The 13,716-nt window shown below is 44.9% G+C and overlaps 1 protein-coding gene across 6 annotated transcripts in view; it reads left to right on the top strand.

The window, feature by feature from the left end:
- MED27 (mediator complex subunit 27) overlaps nucleotides 1-13,716 on the top strand; it is a 199,251-nt gene that overhangs the window by 165,041 nt on the left and 20,494 nt on the right. For 4 of the 6 annotated variants that reach the window (XR_016393674.1, XR_016393672.1, XM_022578365.2 and 1 more), the window contains one exon: nucleotides 4,651-4,758. The exons of the other annotated variants lie outside the window; for them this stretch is intronic. Coding sequence is in view for 2 of the 4 variants with exons in the window: in XM_022578365.2 (XP_022434073.1) it covers nucleotides 4,651-4,758 (108 nt within the window). In the remaining 2 variants the exon portion in view is untranslated. The remainder of the gene's footprint in view (nucleotides 1-4,650; nucleotides 4,759-13,716) is intronic. 6 annotated transcript variants of the gene reach the window in all.

Here is a 13,716-nt window from a genome sequence, read left to right as displayed (position 1 = left end):
GCCAGACTTCATAGCACTGAGTGTCCATAAACTAGCACAGCCCGGGATAGACACAAGCTGGAGGGATGCTCTTGGTGAGTCTCCCTGGCTCATGTACCTTCCCTGATAGCGTGAAGCCACAGCGCACGAGGTGGGGCATGGAGAACCAGCCTATCCCAGGACTCCAGAGCAAACCGGGCAGGAGGGGTGGGGGGAGGTATGACGGGCTGAGGGTGGAGGGCAGAGGTGCGAAGTATGATTGGGGGGGCAGGAGTAGGGGGGGCCGTATGACTGTGGAGTATCTTATTTTTTTATTAGAAAAGAAGTTGAAACGCTTAAACCTCAATACATAAATGAATGTAGGATAAGAAAAAAGGGGGGAAAGGAAAAACTATCCTAATCCAGATTCATAGCATGAAAAACAAAAAATTTAACCTATCAAAAAACGATTTGCCCCTTGCTCTGGTTGCGGTCTTGAAATACCATTTCCCACTGGAAAGAGCCAGAGTTGCTTGAGGAGATGGCTGATTCATGACCTCAGGTGGGAACCGTCCAGGACAGGCCTGGGATATCATATACCAGACAGCAAGGAAACCATCACAGAGACTAGGGTTATGACTAAAGGATTCAGCCTCAAATAGATGCCCACCAGCCACAGACAGAACAGTTCGAGCATCCGTAAGAAGAACAATTGCATCAGACAAAAATATATCAAATATGTTTCACTCTTTGAGTTTATAATAATGTTAAGGGAAAAAAACTAAGCCATCTACATTGGAAGTAAACTAGTGAAACGGTGCTTGTTTGAAAACTGGTATGTGTATAACTGAATCACTTTGCTGTACACCTGAAAGTAACACAACATTGTCAATCAACTATACTCCAATATAAAATTAAAAGTTTAGAAAAAGAAAGCTGGTAAATAAATGGAAAGAATTGAGCATTTATCCTCTCTCACACATATAATACGTTCTACCGCTGGGTAACCAGTTAGTAGATAGGGGAAGTTTTTCTTTGTAAAAGTGATCCAGCTAATAAATGAAGGCTGTTGATCTCATTGGAGTACGACCGTCTGTAACCCCTGGTGAATTTAATGGGTCGTCAGCTGCCAGCATCACAAACTGAGACACCTGACCTCACGTGCCTCCTGTTGGTAGTCTGTGACACCCCTGTGAAGCAGTCTTGCCAAAAAAAAAAAAAAAAAAGTCAAGCCTGAATCTCATCTAATTACCAATTTACAGGAAGTACAGAGTAAGGAGTAACATGTACACTACCGGGACGCCATCTGCAAAATCCAGACTGTGGAAAACTCTATAGAAAAAATGACCCAGTTTCTTCAGCAAATAGAATGGGGAAAGGGGATAGAGAGGGATACCTTTAGTTTAGGAGAGACTTATGAGGTAGGTCAGCCAGTTCCATTGTGTGGACCATACTCAGATCCTGATACAAGCAAATTTTTTTTTTAATGTGGCATTTATGAGACCGTTGGAAATGAACACTGACCGAACTGCAGGTTTGATAACACTGGAGAATTCCTGTTGTTGTTTTAGATGTGGAGTGTGGAGTGGCAGCATGGCTATGTTTTTTTGTTTTCAGAGCCCTTATCTTTTAGAGATACAGACTGAAATATTTACAGATAAAATGATACCATGGCTGTTATTTGTTTCAAAATAATTCAGGAAGGGAAAAGTAGGTGAGGGTGTAGATAAAACAAAGATCTGCCCGAGACTTGTAGCTGTTGACATTGGGATGGGTCCGTGAGGGTTCTTTATACTATTTCATTTACTTCTGTATATGTTTTTTTAAGTCTTCCATAATGAAAGGTTTAAAGAAGGTAATTAAGTCGGTACTTCTGGGAGGGGGTGGATTTTATTTTGTTTTGTTTTGATTTAATAGCACCCACTGCTGATAAGAGTGGAGTGCTGACAATAGTGCTCTTAACCCTTCTGGTAGATTGTATCAAAAGCCTTAAAATATTTGTACTGTTTTGCCCCAGTAATTACAGTTCTACCAATCTGTCCTCAGGAACTAATACCAAATGCAGCAAAAATTTGGTGAACAAAAGGGCACATTGCAGCCTAATATTAATATTAGGGAAAATCTGGAAGCAACTAATGTCCAGCAATAGGTGAATGGTTAAAGAAATTATAGTATAGCCACTCAGTAGAATGCCAGGCCACGTGTAATGCCAGTTTTGAAGACTACACAGCAATATGGAATGATGCTTACCTCATAATTTTAAATAAAATTTTGACTTGAAATTATATGTTTAGTTTCAGTTATAAACATGTGAAAAATTCAAAAACCGTGCATCTTTGATAGTAAAAAGATTAAAAGGAAGTACCCCAGAATGTTAAAGTGGTGATTAGCTTTGGACGGAAAGTCTATAAACAATTATTTTATTCCTTTTTTCTCTAGTTTTAGATTGTTCCATAATAAGCATTTATTAACTATTTTACTATTAGTTAACTTTAAAATACCAAAAATCACTTATAAAAACAAAAAAAATTAAATATAACATTTCTAGTATCTTTAGTGTGGTTTTTTTTTTCCAATTTATTTATTTATTTTTGGCTGTGTTGGGTCTTCGTTTCTGTGCGAGGGCTTTCTCTAGTTGTGGCGAGCGGGGGCCACTGTTAATCGCGGTGCGTGGGCCTCTTACTATCGCGGCCTCTCTTGTTGTGGAGCACAGGCTCCAGACGCGCAGGCTCAGTAGTTGTGGCTCACGGGCCCAGTTGCTCGGCGGCATGTGGGATCTTCCCAGACCAGAGCTCGAACGAACCCGTGTCCCCTACATTGGCAGGCAGATTCTCAACCACTGTGCCACCAGGGAAGCCCTGGTTTGTTTTTTTTTTTAATTTCATTTTAAGAAGCTTGAGAAATTACTAAGGGAATTTATCAGTTAAAGTCAGCTAGATTTTGTTTCTTTTAAGGAAACAATTGCTTAGTTATCTACGCTTTTTAGCAAAGAAAGTTAAAATATGTTAGAAAGTGGTGGCACTGTTGGACGGGGTATGTTGGACCTTCGCTGTAACCCAGCGAGAGGCTATTAATTTCGGTGCTTATGACTGCCAGAACTATAACTGGGTTCCTCTCCCTCCCTTGCTTCCTTCCAAGACTGCATGTAAACTAGAGACAGAGTTTCTGTTACTACCTTGCTGGTTTATTGGCATCCTTAAATAGTGATTTCCAGTTATGCAAGAAATGACCTATTAAATGTTACATGGTATCGCAATATTTAAAAGTACTATCCAGAAATAAGGTGCTTTTAACATTCTCTTAAATGTAAATGAACATGTCATATCTTTTTCTTACCCTGTTTATATTCTGTACTATTTGGGGCATATAGAAATAGAGATCAACTCAGCACTAGATGTTACTGAAGGAGCTAGGTATTAGTAATGTTCACTGACACCCAGGACTGATCAAGAAGAGAAGACCGTTGTTGTTTTGAACAGTAGGTTAAGAACTGCAAGGAATGAGGAAGTAAGGAAAGGATGGTTGAAGGTGGCGTCCTGAGAAATGGCCTGCTGCTTGAGTTGCAGGATTCGGGTTGCTGCTTGGGGCAGAGACTCTTGTCTGAGCCCAGCAGGACTCCTTTTAGCCAATTCTGTGATGTCAGAGCCTCATGGGCCAACCCAGACAGTGGGCCTTGGGTTGGGTCCTTTGCCGAGTCTGCTTTTAGGGTCTCATCTAGGAAATGAAAGAGGAGGCTTGACAAAGTATCAGAAGGGTTTCGTGAGCCCCTAAAAGAAAAGAAGGCGCCGTTTCTATCCTGAAGGCTGAGCCTCTTCAGCAAGCCCAGCAGGTCACTTTTTCCCTGGCATGTGTGAAACTGCACTCTTTTTAGGTTTTTTGTTTGTTTGTTTGTTTTTAATCTATAACATGTGCTTAGGTTCTAAGAGAGTAAAAGCACTTAAATGTATTTACAGGATCATGTTCCTTTTTGGAGATAAAATTCAGCTACGTTTCATTTACCTTCAGAACTGCTCCACTTTTTACCAGCTGTTAAAAATAGATAGTTCAGGGATTTCCCTGGTGGTACACTGGCTAAGACTCCATGCCCCCAGTGCAGGGGACCTGGGTTCGATCCCTGGTCAGGGAACTAGACCCCACATGCCGCAACTAAAAAAGATCCCTCGTGCCGCAACGAAGATCCCACACAGCCAAATAAATATTTTTTTAAAAAATAGATAGTTCAACCAGGGGATATCTGGTGCCTGCCTTTCATCCCTCCATTGTACTCTCTACATAGTCCATGGGTGTACATAGGCTCGTGACATAATATGAAAACAAATGTGCTCTAACTCCTAGAAGGCCAGAATTGTAGGATAGTCTTTGAAGAAGGTAACCTTAAGACAGGAAAAAAAAAAAGGGAAACTTACTTTATCCAGCAGATAGTAAACATTTGGAAATTATCCTGAGAGTTTCTAAGCCAATATTATAAATAAATTTAGGGTAGTTAGATGAATTGGGACCTGCGCCATCTTAAACGCCTTAGGAGGCTGGCACAAGGCGCGACCACCGCGCCTTTCCTCCGAGTGTCCACTGGTGTGTCTCTCAGGAACAGGAGGAGAGGTGATCCTTTCTTCTTCTCATTGTCTTGCCCAATTCATGTGATTTGCATGTTCCAATGTAAGCATTCCTGTTTGTACACGTGTGTTTCGACAGGTGACCTTGGGAAAGGTGTTGAAAGTGATTGTTGTCATGCGGAGCCTGTTCATTGATCGAACGATAGTAAAGGGGTATAATGAAAACGTCTACGCAGAAGATGGCAAGGTAAGCGTTCTGGAGTCTTTGGTTTTTTCCTTTATTTTCTGTATCCCAGAACAAAGGTAATAGAGTCCCAGATGAATGACATTAAACACTAGCAATCATAGCTATATCAGCATGAAGCCGAACACTTTACAAAAAGCATTTCTCTCTCTCCCCTTGCATTTTTCATCAAGCTTCTGCTTTTTCCTTTAAGCCTGTTACCCTTCGTTGAATTTCTAATTTATCACCTTAGACCCCCAGTTGCCTCATTAAATGTGTCTTCTGAGGAAATGGATTTCTTTCTTCCTTTCTTTTCTTTCCCTTCTTTTTTTTTTTTTTTTTTTTTTTTTGCCTAGTCACGCAGCACATCAGTAGCCCAGGGTTCAGCGTTTTGCTTTTCCTGGAACCATGAGGAAAGTTCAAGTTAATGTGACACGCAACCTGATAATGATCATTTTCCTTGAAACTAGCAAGTAGCCCCCACAAGTTGGTTATCCATAGCAGTCCATATTGAGTACTACAATTGAAAAAAGATGAGTTATTTCCATGAGTGATTTGTTTCATGCGAAGTTCACCCACATGAACCCCTAATTTCTCTTGACTGCACACTCTCCATATGGAGATACAGAGAGCACCAGAAGATGCTAATGGGAGTCGACAGCCTTCATTTGTGTTTGTTTCCAGAGCGTAATGAGCCTTCTGCCAGAGATACCCACCCAGATACACCCTGGTCACTTCCTGACACTAAGCCTCCATCTTCACCTCTCCCTGGAGCTTTCCCTTCTCTTCATGAATCCCGTTAAAATTTAAAAGTTTGTTTGTACCAGCACTTACCACCCAACGGCCACGTTATAATGAGGATAGACTGTTCTCCAAAAACAGGGGACAAATGTAGCTTAGCACATAACAGTGTGTTGTATAAAAGGTGTGACCCATAAAGTGGGTCTGTATTTTGGGTTTGTAAAGTGGGTTTGTATTTTGAACAAGTGACCCAGCATTTCGAATTTCCACATTCCACTTGAGTGTTGTCACCATGGGAAGCTACTCTTACTCCCAGGGCCCTGCAGAGTTCTCATAAATCTCCCCATTGAGAGAAAAGCAGTCCTCCAGGGAAGCTTTCCTTTTTCCTTTTGGAAAAACCAAAGTGTCTTTGGAGCAAGTGTGGAGAATAAAATAGATAATTGGGGCAAGTGTGATCTGTTGTGTATGTGACTCAGAAACTCAGATGGCGATTCTAGACGAGAAATTCCAAACTCCTTCACAGCAGCAGAGGCAAGGCTGGGGCGGTGGAGACCCTCGCCAAGAGCCCGAGTCAGTGGTCATCTAGAGACAGGGTTCTTGTTGCCTCTGTTCAAGATTTACGACTTTATAGTCACCCCTGCTTTGAAACACGCCCTTACTCTCCAAGGACTTACAAGTGACTTGGGGATATAAAGAATAAATACATAAAAGCTAGGTACTAATAATGACCGTGCTGTAAGAGATACCAAATTCAGGATGGCAGTGAAGCGCACTCTGCATGGAGATTCTAAGGAGTGGAGGTTTCACCTGTTTTGAAATATCAGTATCAATCTTGAACCTGATATTTATTTAACTGCCCCATACCGAAAGTGTCCGAAATAACACAAGCGGTTTGCCACCTAGTTAACAGTCAATAAATGATTAGTATTATTTTTATTCTGCACTTAAAACAAGGGAATTAGAAAATAGTCTCACGTGTATTCTTCTAGAATTTCTCTCTGATTACTCCTCCTCAGCTGCTATGGGTAGTTCCTTTCCTCCCATCTACCCCCTTGACTCCCAGATTCCTGGGGGTTCTCTTCCCCCTCCTCTCATGCCCCTTGGCCATTCTTATATGTACCCCTGTGGTTGCACGTGTCCCCCGCACAGGGATCACTCCTGATTTGTGTCGAGGTCAGACCTCTCCTCCCCAGATGGACCTCAAGTTCAGCCTGTCCAAAATCAACTTCAGCTTCCCTCAGCTGGTCCTTCTCCAGGGTGACTGTACCACCTCACTGCTCAGGCCTTCCTTCCGCTGTCTCCATATGGAGTCTGTTAGTGGGTCCTGGCGAGTCTCCCTCTTTATCCCTCCAGCTGGGCCCCTCCCATCCACCTTCACTCCTCGCTTCTCCTCTCTCCGCTGAGTCGCTGCACCAACCTCCTCACTTCCAGTCTGCAGTCCTGCTTCCCTCCGCCGTCCCTCCTTCACCTGGCCTCCAGAGCTGTCTTCCTGAAATACACAGCCAAGGGGATGATTTCTTGCTTTCTGCCATGTCCCCGTTGCCCAAAGCAGCAAAGTGGGATATTAGTAGATGTTAGGCACAAAGCAGTCCATGATCAAAAAAGTTTGAGAAACCCTGGGTTAGAGAAAGTTCAGTAGGATTCTTTCTTTACTGTGGAAATTCTTAAGCACTTAGTTTGCCTAAGTGCCTGTGAATCTCCCAAGAGGGGCACATCGTATGCAGTCTTTTCCCAACTAATTTGACCATCCGTCTTTCTTCTTCCTTTATTCTTGGAGCGTATTGTGCCACTAGTGTTTGGCAAAACACACTTCCGAAAACTCTGGCTTGTAGGATAAAATCCAGACCCCTTAGCAAGGCACGGAAATGCCTAGTGGTCTGGCCTCTGCCCGCCTTTGCGACCTCATCTGCCGTCACCCTCTACATACATTTCGTCTTTTACTATCCAGCCTTTTGTGCTACTTGTGGCTCCCAGAACGTGCCAGCTTCTTGCACACGCTTGCACCTGTGCTCTGTGCCCTTGACCTGGGACACTTGCCCCCTCCCGTCCACCTGGCGAGCTTCCTGGCTTTACACTGGCTGAGCGCTCTGTCCCTTCTCATCCGGCCCCCATTTTCCCAGAGGCCTCTTCTGTGAGCATGGGCTCTGGAGATGGCAGGCCTGGGTTTGCCTCTACTCACAGCACAAGTGATCGTCATCCACTCGAACCTCCGTGGCATTTTGAACAGTCTTCCTCTAGTACTAGGATCATTCCGTCCTGATTATTTGTTGCATGTCTGTCTTGCAGTTAATGAATATTCTAGCGTCCTCCATGTTTGGTCTGGTAGGCATTGTGCGAAACAGACCTTGCCTCCAGTGGTTATGGAACCGTAGGTACCACTGTTAGATTCATCTTCCAGGCAAGGAAACTGAGACCCGGCATGGTGAAATGACTTGCCCACAGTCACTCACCGAGCCAGGTCCCAAACCTCCATCTGCCAGGGGCTCCCCGAGGGTCCAGGCTCTGTCCCGAGACTCTCTCCCTCCTGTGGATATACCTCAGTGCCTAAAACACAGTAGAATATTAGTGTGTGGGAGGGGGTAATGCAAAAGCCTCCTGGGGATGTGAAAATGCTTTAGGTGGGATGGAAGAATGGAGAATCAGAAATGAGAGCCGGAAGAAAAAAAGAAATGAGAGATGGGCACTAGACGGAGCAACAGGGAGTGAAGTCGTAAATAAAGAATAAAGGAAGCACGCACGTGCACACGGGTCGTCGTGGCTCCCTAATGAGGGATTAGCGTGGGTTCTCTGTTCACCAGAAGGAAAGTGAGTGTGTGTCTGGGAGCCTGAACTCTGAGTCATATCACAAAGGTGGTACAGGAGACCTCTTGCTTCCTTTCACAGCTGCATACATTGGCCTAGAGATAAGCAGGGACCCTAAAAGCAGGAAGAGCACGATTAGGAGGACTGAGTCCACTTGCTCTTGTTGTTTTTTGTTTTTGTTTTTTTAAATATTTATTTATTTATTTTGTTGCGCTAGGTCTTAGTTGCGGAGCCTGGGCTCCTTAGTTGTGGCATGCGTGTGGGATCTAGTTCCCTAACCAGGGATCGAACCCCGGCCCCCTGCACTTGGAGCTCGGAGTCCCAACCACTGCGCCACCAGGGAAGTCCCCACTTGTTGTTTTAAAGGCACATTTACCGCATTTGTCAGAGAAGCTCGCCCAGAATCTAAGCCCAGCCAATTCGATTCACCCCTTTTTTTCAGAGTACCTTACAAATGATAAAAATAAAGTGCAGCCATTATTAGTGTTCTCTTTTTAGTACTGATACTGGTATATGTGAACTTATACATTTATATACATACAAGCATTAGTGCAATTACCGTGTGGACCCCGTCTGGCACATCCCAAATAAAATGCAGGTTTGGAAGGAGCCTTTGGAGCCTGAGGTGTGGCCTAAGAACACATCGCCTGCGGTTTTGCTGTTCCAAAGGTGCAGCCCTGCATTTGCTGAGCTGGTGCCTAAGCGCTTGCCTGGGGGTGGATCACTGCCCTGATGCACTAGGTGTGGCTTGGAAAGCCTCGCCTCGGCTTAGGGGTCTGAACTGCGAATTCCTCCTGCCTGTGCAGTTGTCTGTGTTCTTCCAAACCGAAAGCAACCAGCTTCTGAAAGGGTTCTTAGCCCTGTTGTTACAAGAGTGGCCCCACGCCACCCCGATTTCCCCCCATTAGAATCCCAGCAAGCCTGTCCCTCACTTTGCGCTAACAGCCACGACCTCTACCCTGATCATCCTGTGTCTTTACCTGTGATGCATATTTTTGATGCCAAGCGCCAGCAGACAGATTCCTCGAACAAAATATAGAAATGCTGTTAGGACTTACCACCCTACTCTTCATTGTCATGAGGGAGGAGCAAAGAGCCATGACTCAGCATGTTGAATACCTGGCCATTGTCCTGACTTTACACCAGTCAGACTTAGCTGAAAAAATATAAGTGTCTCGGTTGAATTTATCTTATTAGGGGATTTAGGTTATGTTAATGCTATAGCTTCATTAATTATCCCATATCAATTTTAAAAAGGCTGCTTTTAGCCTCCTAGCACAAGAGAGGAAAAGAAATGGTGGTATCAAAGGGAACCTTCAAAGACAGCCAGAGCTGCCTCCGGGGTAATTTCTGATCCCCGCATTCTTCCCACTTCAGAGTTGGGTGTGTGTGTGTGTGTGTGTGTGTGTGTGTTTGGGTCGAGGCGGTTGGGGGAAGCTTGAATCTGATTCCTCTAATAAGTGTTGCCGTCAGCCCCGTTTGATATTAGATGCTGGGAACATTTTGATTTGTTATATATGGCCTTTGAAATTGTTCAGACAACCTTCAGAAAAATGGCCTCTTGTTACTTATGGGGAAGGGGAATCCGGTTTAATTCATATGCAGAGGATGCCCTGAAATTGGGCTTTCAGCAGTTTTTTTAGTAACAAGTGCATGTCCTGATTGAAAGTGAAAAGTTGAAGAAGAACAGACCTGTAAAACTTGTTCACTTTTTTATTCTCCAGGGGAGGGTGGGCAGACTTAAGCAGATGACCAAGTAGAAGTTTGTGGTTTTGAAAACTTGGGTGACCATAGAGAAATCCATCACCATGGCTGGTTTATAGCACCCTCCCCCTACTGACACATCACCTGTTGACCTTGCAAGATGAAGCTACTAATAAATAAAAGCTTTAGACGCTGAAGCGCCTGTGAGGCTCGAGTTTTATTTGGAAGTGTTAACTTTAGATAATTTATAGTTTCGTTGTACTATTTTTTGAAATGAAGAATTGCTAACTTTCTGATAAGCTGCCGTAATTCTCACTTGCTGCTGAAGGAGTTCTAGTGGCGACGTTTGTCACGTCGGCACGCCCGAAAGGCTTGTCACCTTGAGTTTGCAAGACTGTCCCACTGCCACTTTGAGCTGTGACAGCTTAGGGGGCACTGGGAGCCAGCATTCCCTCTGAATTCTAGGTACAGGGCCATCTACCTCCCAGGTTAAGAGCTGGGCCTCTGGAGACACACCTGGTTTTGAATTCTCTACCACATGTTAACGATGTGATTTTGGACAAGCTGCTTAACGTCTTTGGGCCTCAGTTTCCTCATCTGTGAATTGGAAATAATTTTATCATTCTCGTGCGATCGCTGGGAGACTTTAGAAAGATGACGCAGGTGCAGTGCAGGCTGAACACGTGGTCATCTGCAGATGGTATCCGCCCTCTCTGGCTGTGCCGGAGATGCTGATGGGCATCATAGTCAGCGTTCCTTTGCCTGCTGATTTTGGGGCATTCGGATTTTTCATTTCGGTGAGTGAATTTGACTGTCACTGTTATCACCAGTTCTTCCTGTGCATCAAGAGGACCTTTGATGTCTGACGTGTAACCTTAGAGCAGATGAATCTGTGCTGAAGCAGTTGGTCATCTGTGGGGTTTGTTTCCATTTTATCTGAAAAGAGACCACATTCCCACCCCTAAAATACTCATTCTAATCCCCAGAGTCCCACAGGCTGCTCCTAAGACTGCAGATTCAGCCCCAGTTACCATAAGGTTGGCTTTTCCATTTTAAGATCTTTCTAATGCTTGCCCAGAGTACTGGGGGAAGCTTAGTTTCTTTTCCCTGACACTATAGTTCAGCATAATTTCTCGTTCATGGGGCTGAAAGTTTGTAGCTTCCAGAATGCTCCTTTTGGAATATTGCAGCCAGCAAAAAATTGGTAGCCGCGCCCTCCTTTGTAGCAAATAAGCTGAAGGTAATAAATACTCACTTGCGTCAGTCCCGGCTCCCTGAAAGGAACTTCTGAACTCTTCCTGGCCCTGACTCCAGAACACCTGCTTAAATGGCTTTCTGTGGCATAAATCTAGCAGAAAATCAAGTACAGGCTGCCTGCTGCGCCTTCACAGCAAAAGGGGAAGCCACTGTCGTCGGCTCCCTTTCTCACCCCTGTGCGCCTGGGAGGCAGGGCGTATCGACTAGCGTCCTTCTATCCCAGGTGGTCAGAACTGGTCCCTAGGGTCCTGAATAATGTATTTCAGCGCCTTCAAAAAGAGCAACACCCTCACTTGGAGTGAGTGCTGTGTGTTTTGAGAAGCCACAGTCAGGCTAGAAAGTCCATCTCTTAACTAAACCTGTGCGTGTTTCTCTCTGGGTGATGTTTTTATTTAAAACATTTTGCAGATACTGAAGGCTTTTTATATGTAATTTTCTCTTTTAAATTAAAACGAACTTTTCACTCTATATGCAGATTCTTCCTTTTCTCTTTTTCCATGGCCCTGCGTTTATGTCAGCCTGTGTATGATGTGAACAGGCAGGAAGGATAAACAGCAGCGCACTTCAGAAGCAGCAGCTGTGGGCTGAAAATGGAGAGAACTATATTGGTCCAGATATTGATGTGACTTTTCCAGTAATTTAGATGTAGAATCTTTGGCATCTCGCTGTCACCTTGGCAGTGATTTGGTAAAACGAAAAGGTACAAAAAGTTGTTCTTATCCCTTCCGCAATGTCTGAATAGTCTTTAAATGCTACATTTGTTAAGCCCTGGGCTAAACCGCGGCACTAAGATCATGATATAAACCTGACTTATCCTCCCAAATATGACCCGCTGCCCAACAGTTTTCTTCAGCCGAATTGATAGTGTAGGGAATTAACTTCCTATGTTTCTTTTGAGGTTTCCTTCCAGGTTATCTGGAGGTAACATGTCACTTTTTCCCCTGCAGATTGCTAACCTGTCAAAATAAAAATCTAATGCCTTAAGATTTTTAAAATTCTTAACTCCATCAGTTGGCCTAAGTGGGGGGGCAGTGACTAAAAATTGATACCATCCTTCTGGAGAGCAGTTTAGCCAGAGTAGGAGAGGAGTCAAGTGGGGGCTTGTGTGGAAATCCAGGAAGGAGATGGTCCAGCAGTGGGGATGGGGGGGAGGCAGACAGATTCAAATAAATGTTCAATCACAGCTCCTCCGCTGTCGTTCCTGGACTTGGATCCGCTAAACTTCTCCTCTCCAGCAGGAGCCCTGCCGCGTCCAGGGGGGCGTCCTCAGCGCCACCCAGATTCCTCCACTTATGAACAGGAAGAAGCCAGGAGAACCGCACGCACGCATGCCTGTTCGCAGCCCAACGTTTCATTGCCGAGGGCGGTTTTCAGAAAGCCCTCAGCACAGAAACAGAACCCTGAACTGTCCCACGTCGGGCGCAGCGCCTCCCTTCCGGTCTTCCTAGAGGAGTCTTCCCATCTGACAGGTCCCCGTGCTTCCAGACGCTTCAGAGTCATCACACAGCACACAGGCTTAAGTAGCCGTGTCTTGGCTTTCCACCTTGACCACTGGCCAACCCCAAAGGCAGGTTTCAAGAGGCCCATTGACCAGGGGTTTCAGTTTGCTCAGCTCTTGAACTCGTATATTAAAGTTGACTTGTTAGCACCCTTGGGGCCTAGCGATGGCCCCTCTTTTAATCTGCACTGTGTTGGGGGTAGTTCTATTTTTGCCGTACTCCGTCTGTTCTAACCTCTTGGAACAGTGAGAAGGCACTGATTTGATTTCTCATACAACCTGTCAAGCCAGAGTGGTTTTGGTTAGGCTGAGCCACGGATTACCCTGTGTAGGACTAAGTGTGGTCAGAGGAGGACTGGACTCTGAACTCTGCCCACATTTCATCTCAGACCTCTGTTTCCTTGACCAAGGGGTCCAGGGCTCCCGACCTGACCAGCCATCACAGTGAACCTGCGGAGCGCTGTGAAAAAAAACGAGCAAATGAACATATTCTCGGGCCCACTCCAGACCTACTAATTCAGACATTCCAGGGGAGGGACCAAGGAATCTGTATATTAAAAAACAAAAGAAATTCCCCCAGGGGCTTCTGATGCCACCCAGGTTTGAGCACCACCAAGTGAGACCATCCGTAAGAAGCTTCTCCAGATTACCATGGGCAATTGAATGGCTCCGAACCATTGTCTCATCATCTGGGAAGGAAGGTTGCTAATGGGACCAGCCACACAGGCTTGTTCTGGGGAGTGAGTGGGAGAGTGCGTGTGGAAGGACCAGTGCGTGCCTGGCGTGGAACAGGTGTTCAACAGCAGGGGGCTGTTTTCCTCCACGCATGCCTGTAACATGCTAGGTCCTGTGCCAGGACAATGTAAACAGGAGAAGTAAAAGCTTCAGTTAATTTTAAGAGCTGTGAAGATTTTTAATTTTTGAAAGGATAAAGAGAAGCAAGACAACAGGTATGGGAATATTTTAGAATAACTGGGAGA

Source organism: Delphinapterus leucas, chromosome 6 (genome assembly GCF_059928025.1).
Source record: "Delphinapterus leucas isolate spDelLeu-1000000601 "Yukka" chromosome 6, BTC_Dleu_Yukka2, whole genome shotgun sequence".
Taxonomy (NCBI): domain Eukaryota; kingdom Metazoa; phylum Chordata; class Mammalia; order Artiodactyla; family Monodontidae; genus Delphinapterus; species Delphinapterus leucas.
This window is presented reverse-complemented; position numbering and strand designations above follow the sequence as displayed.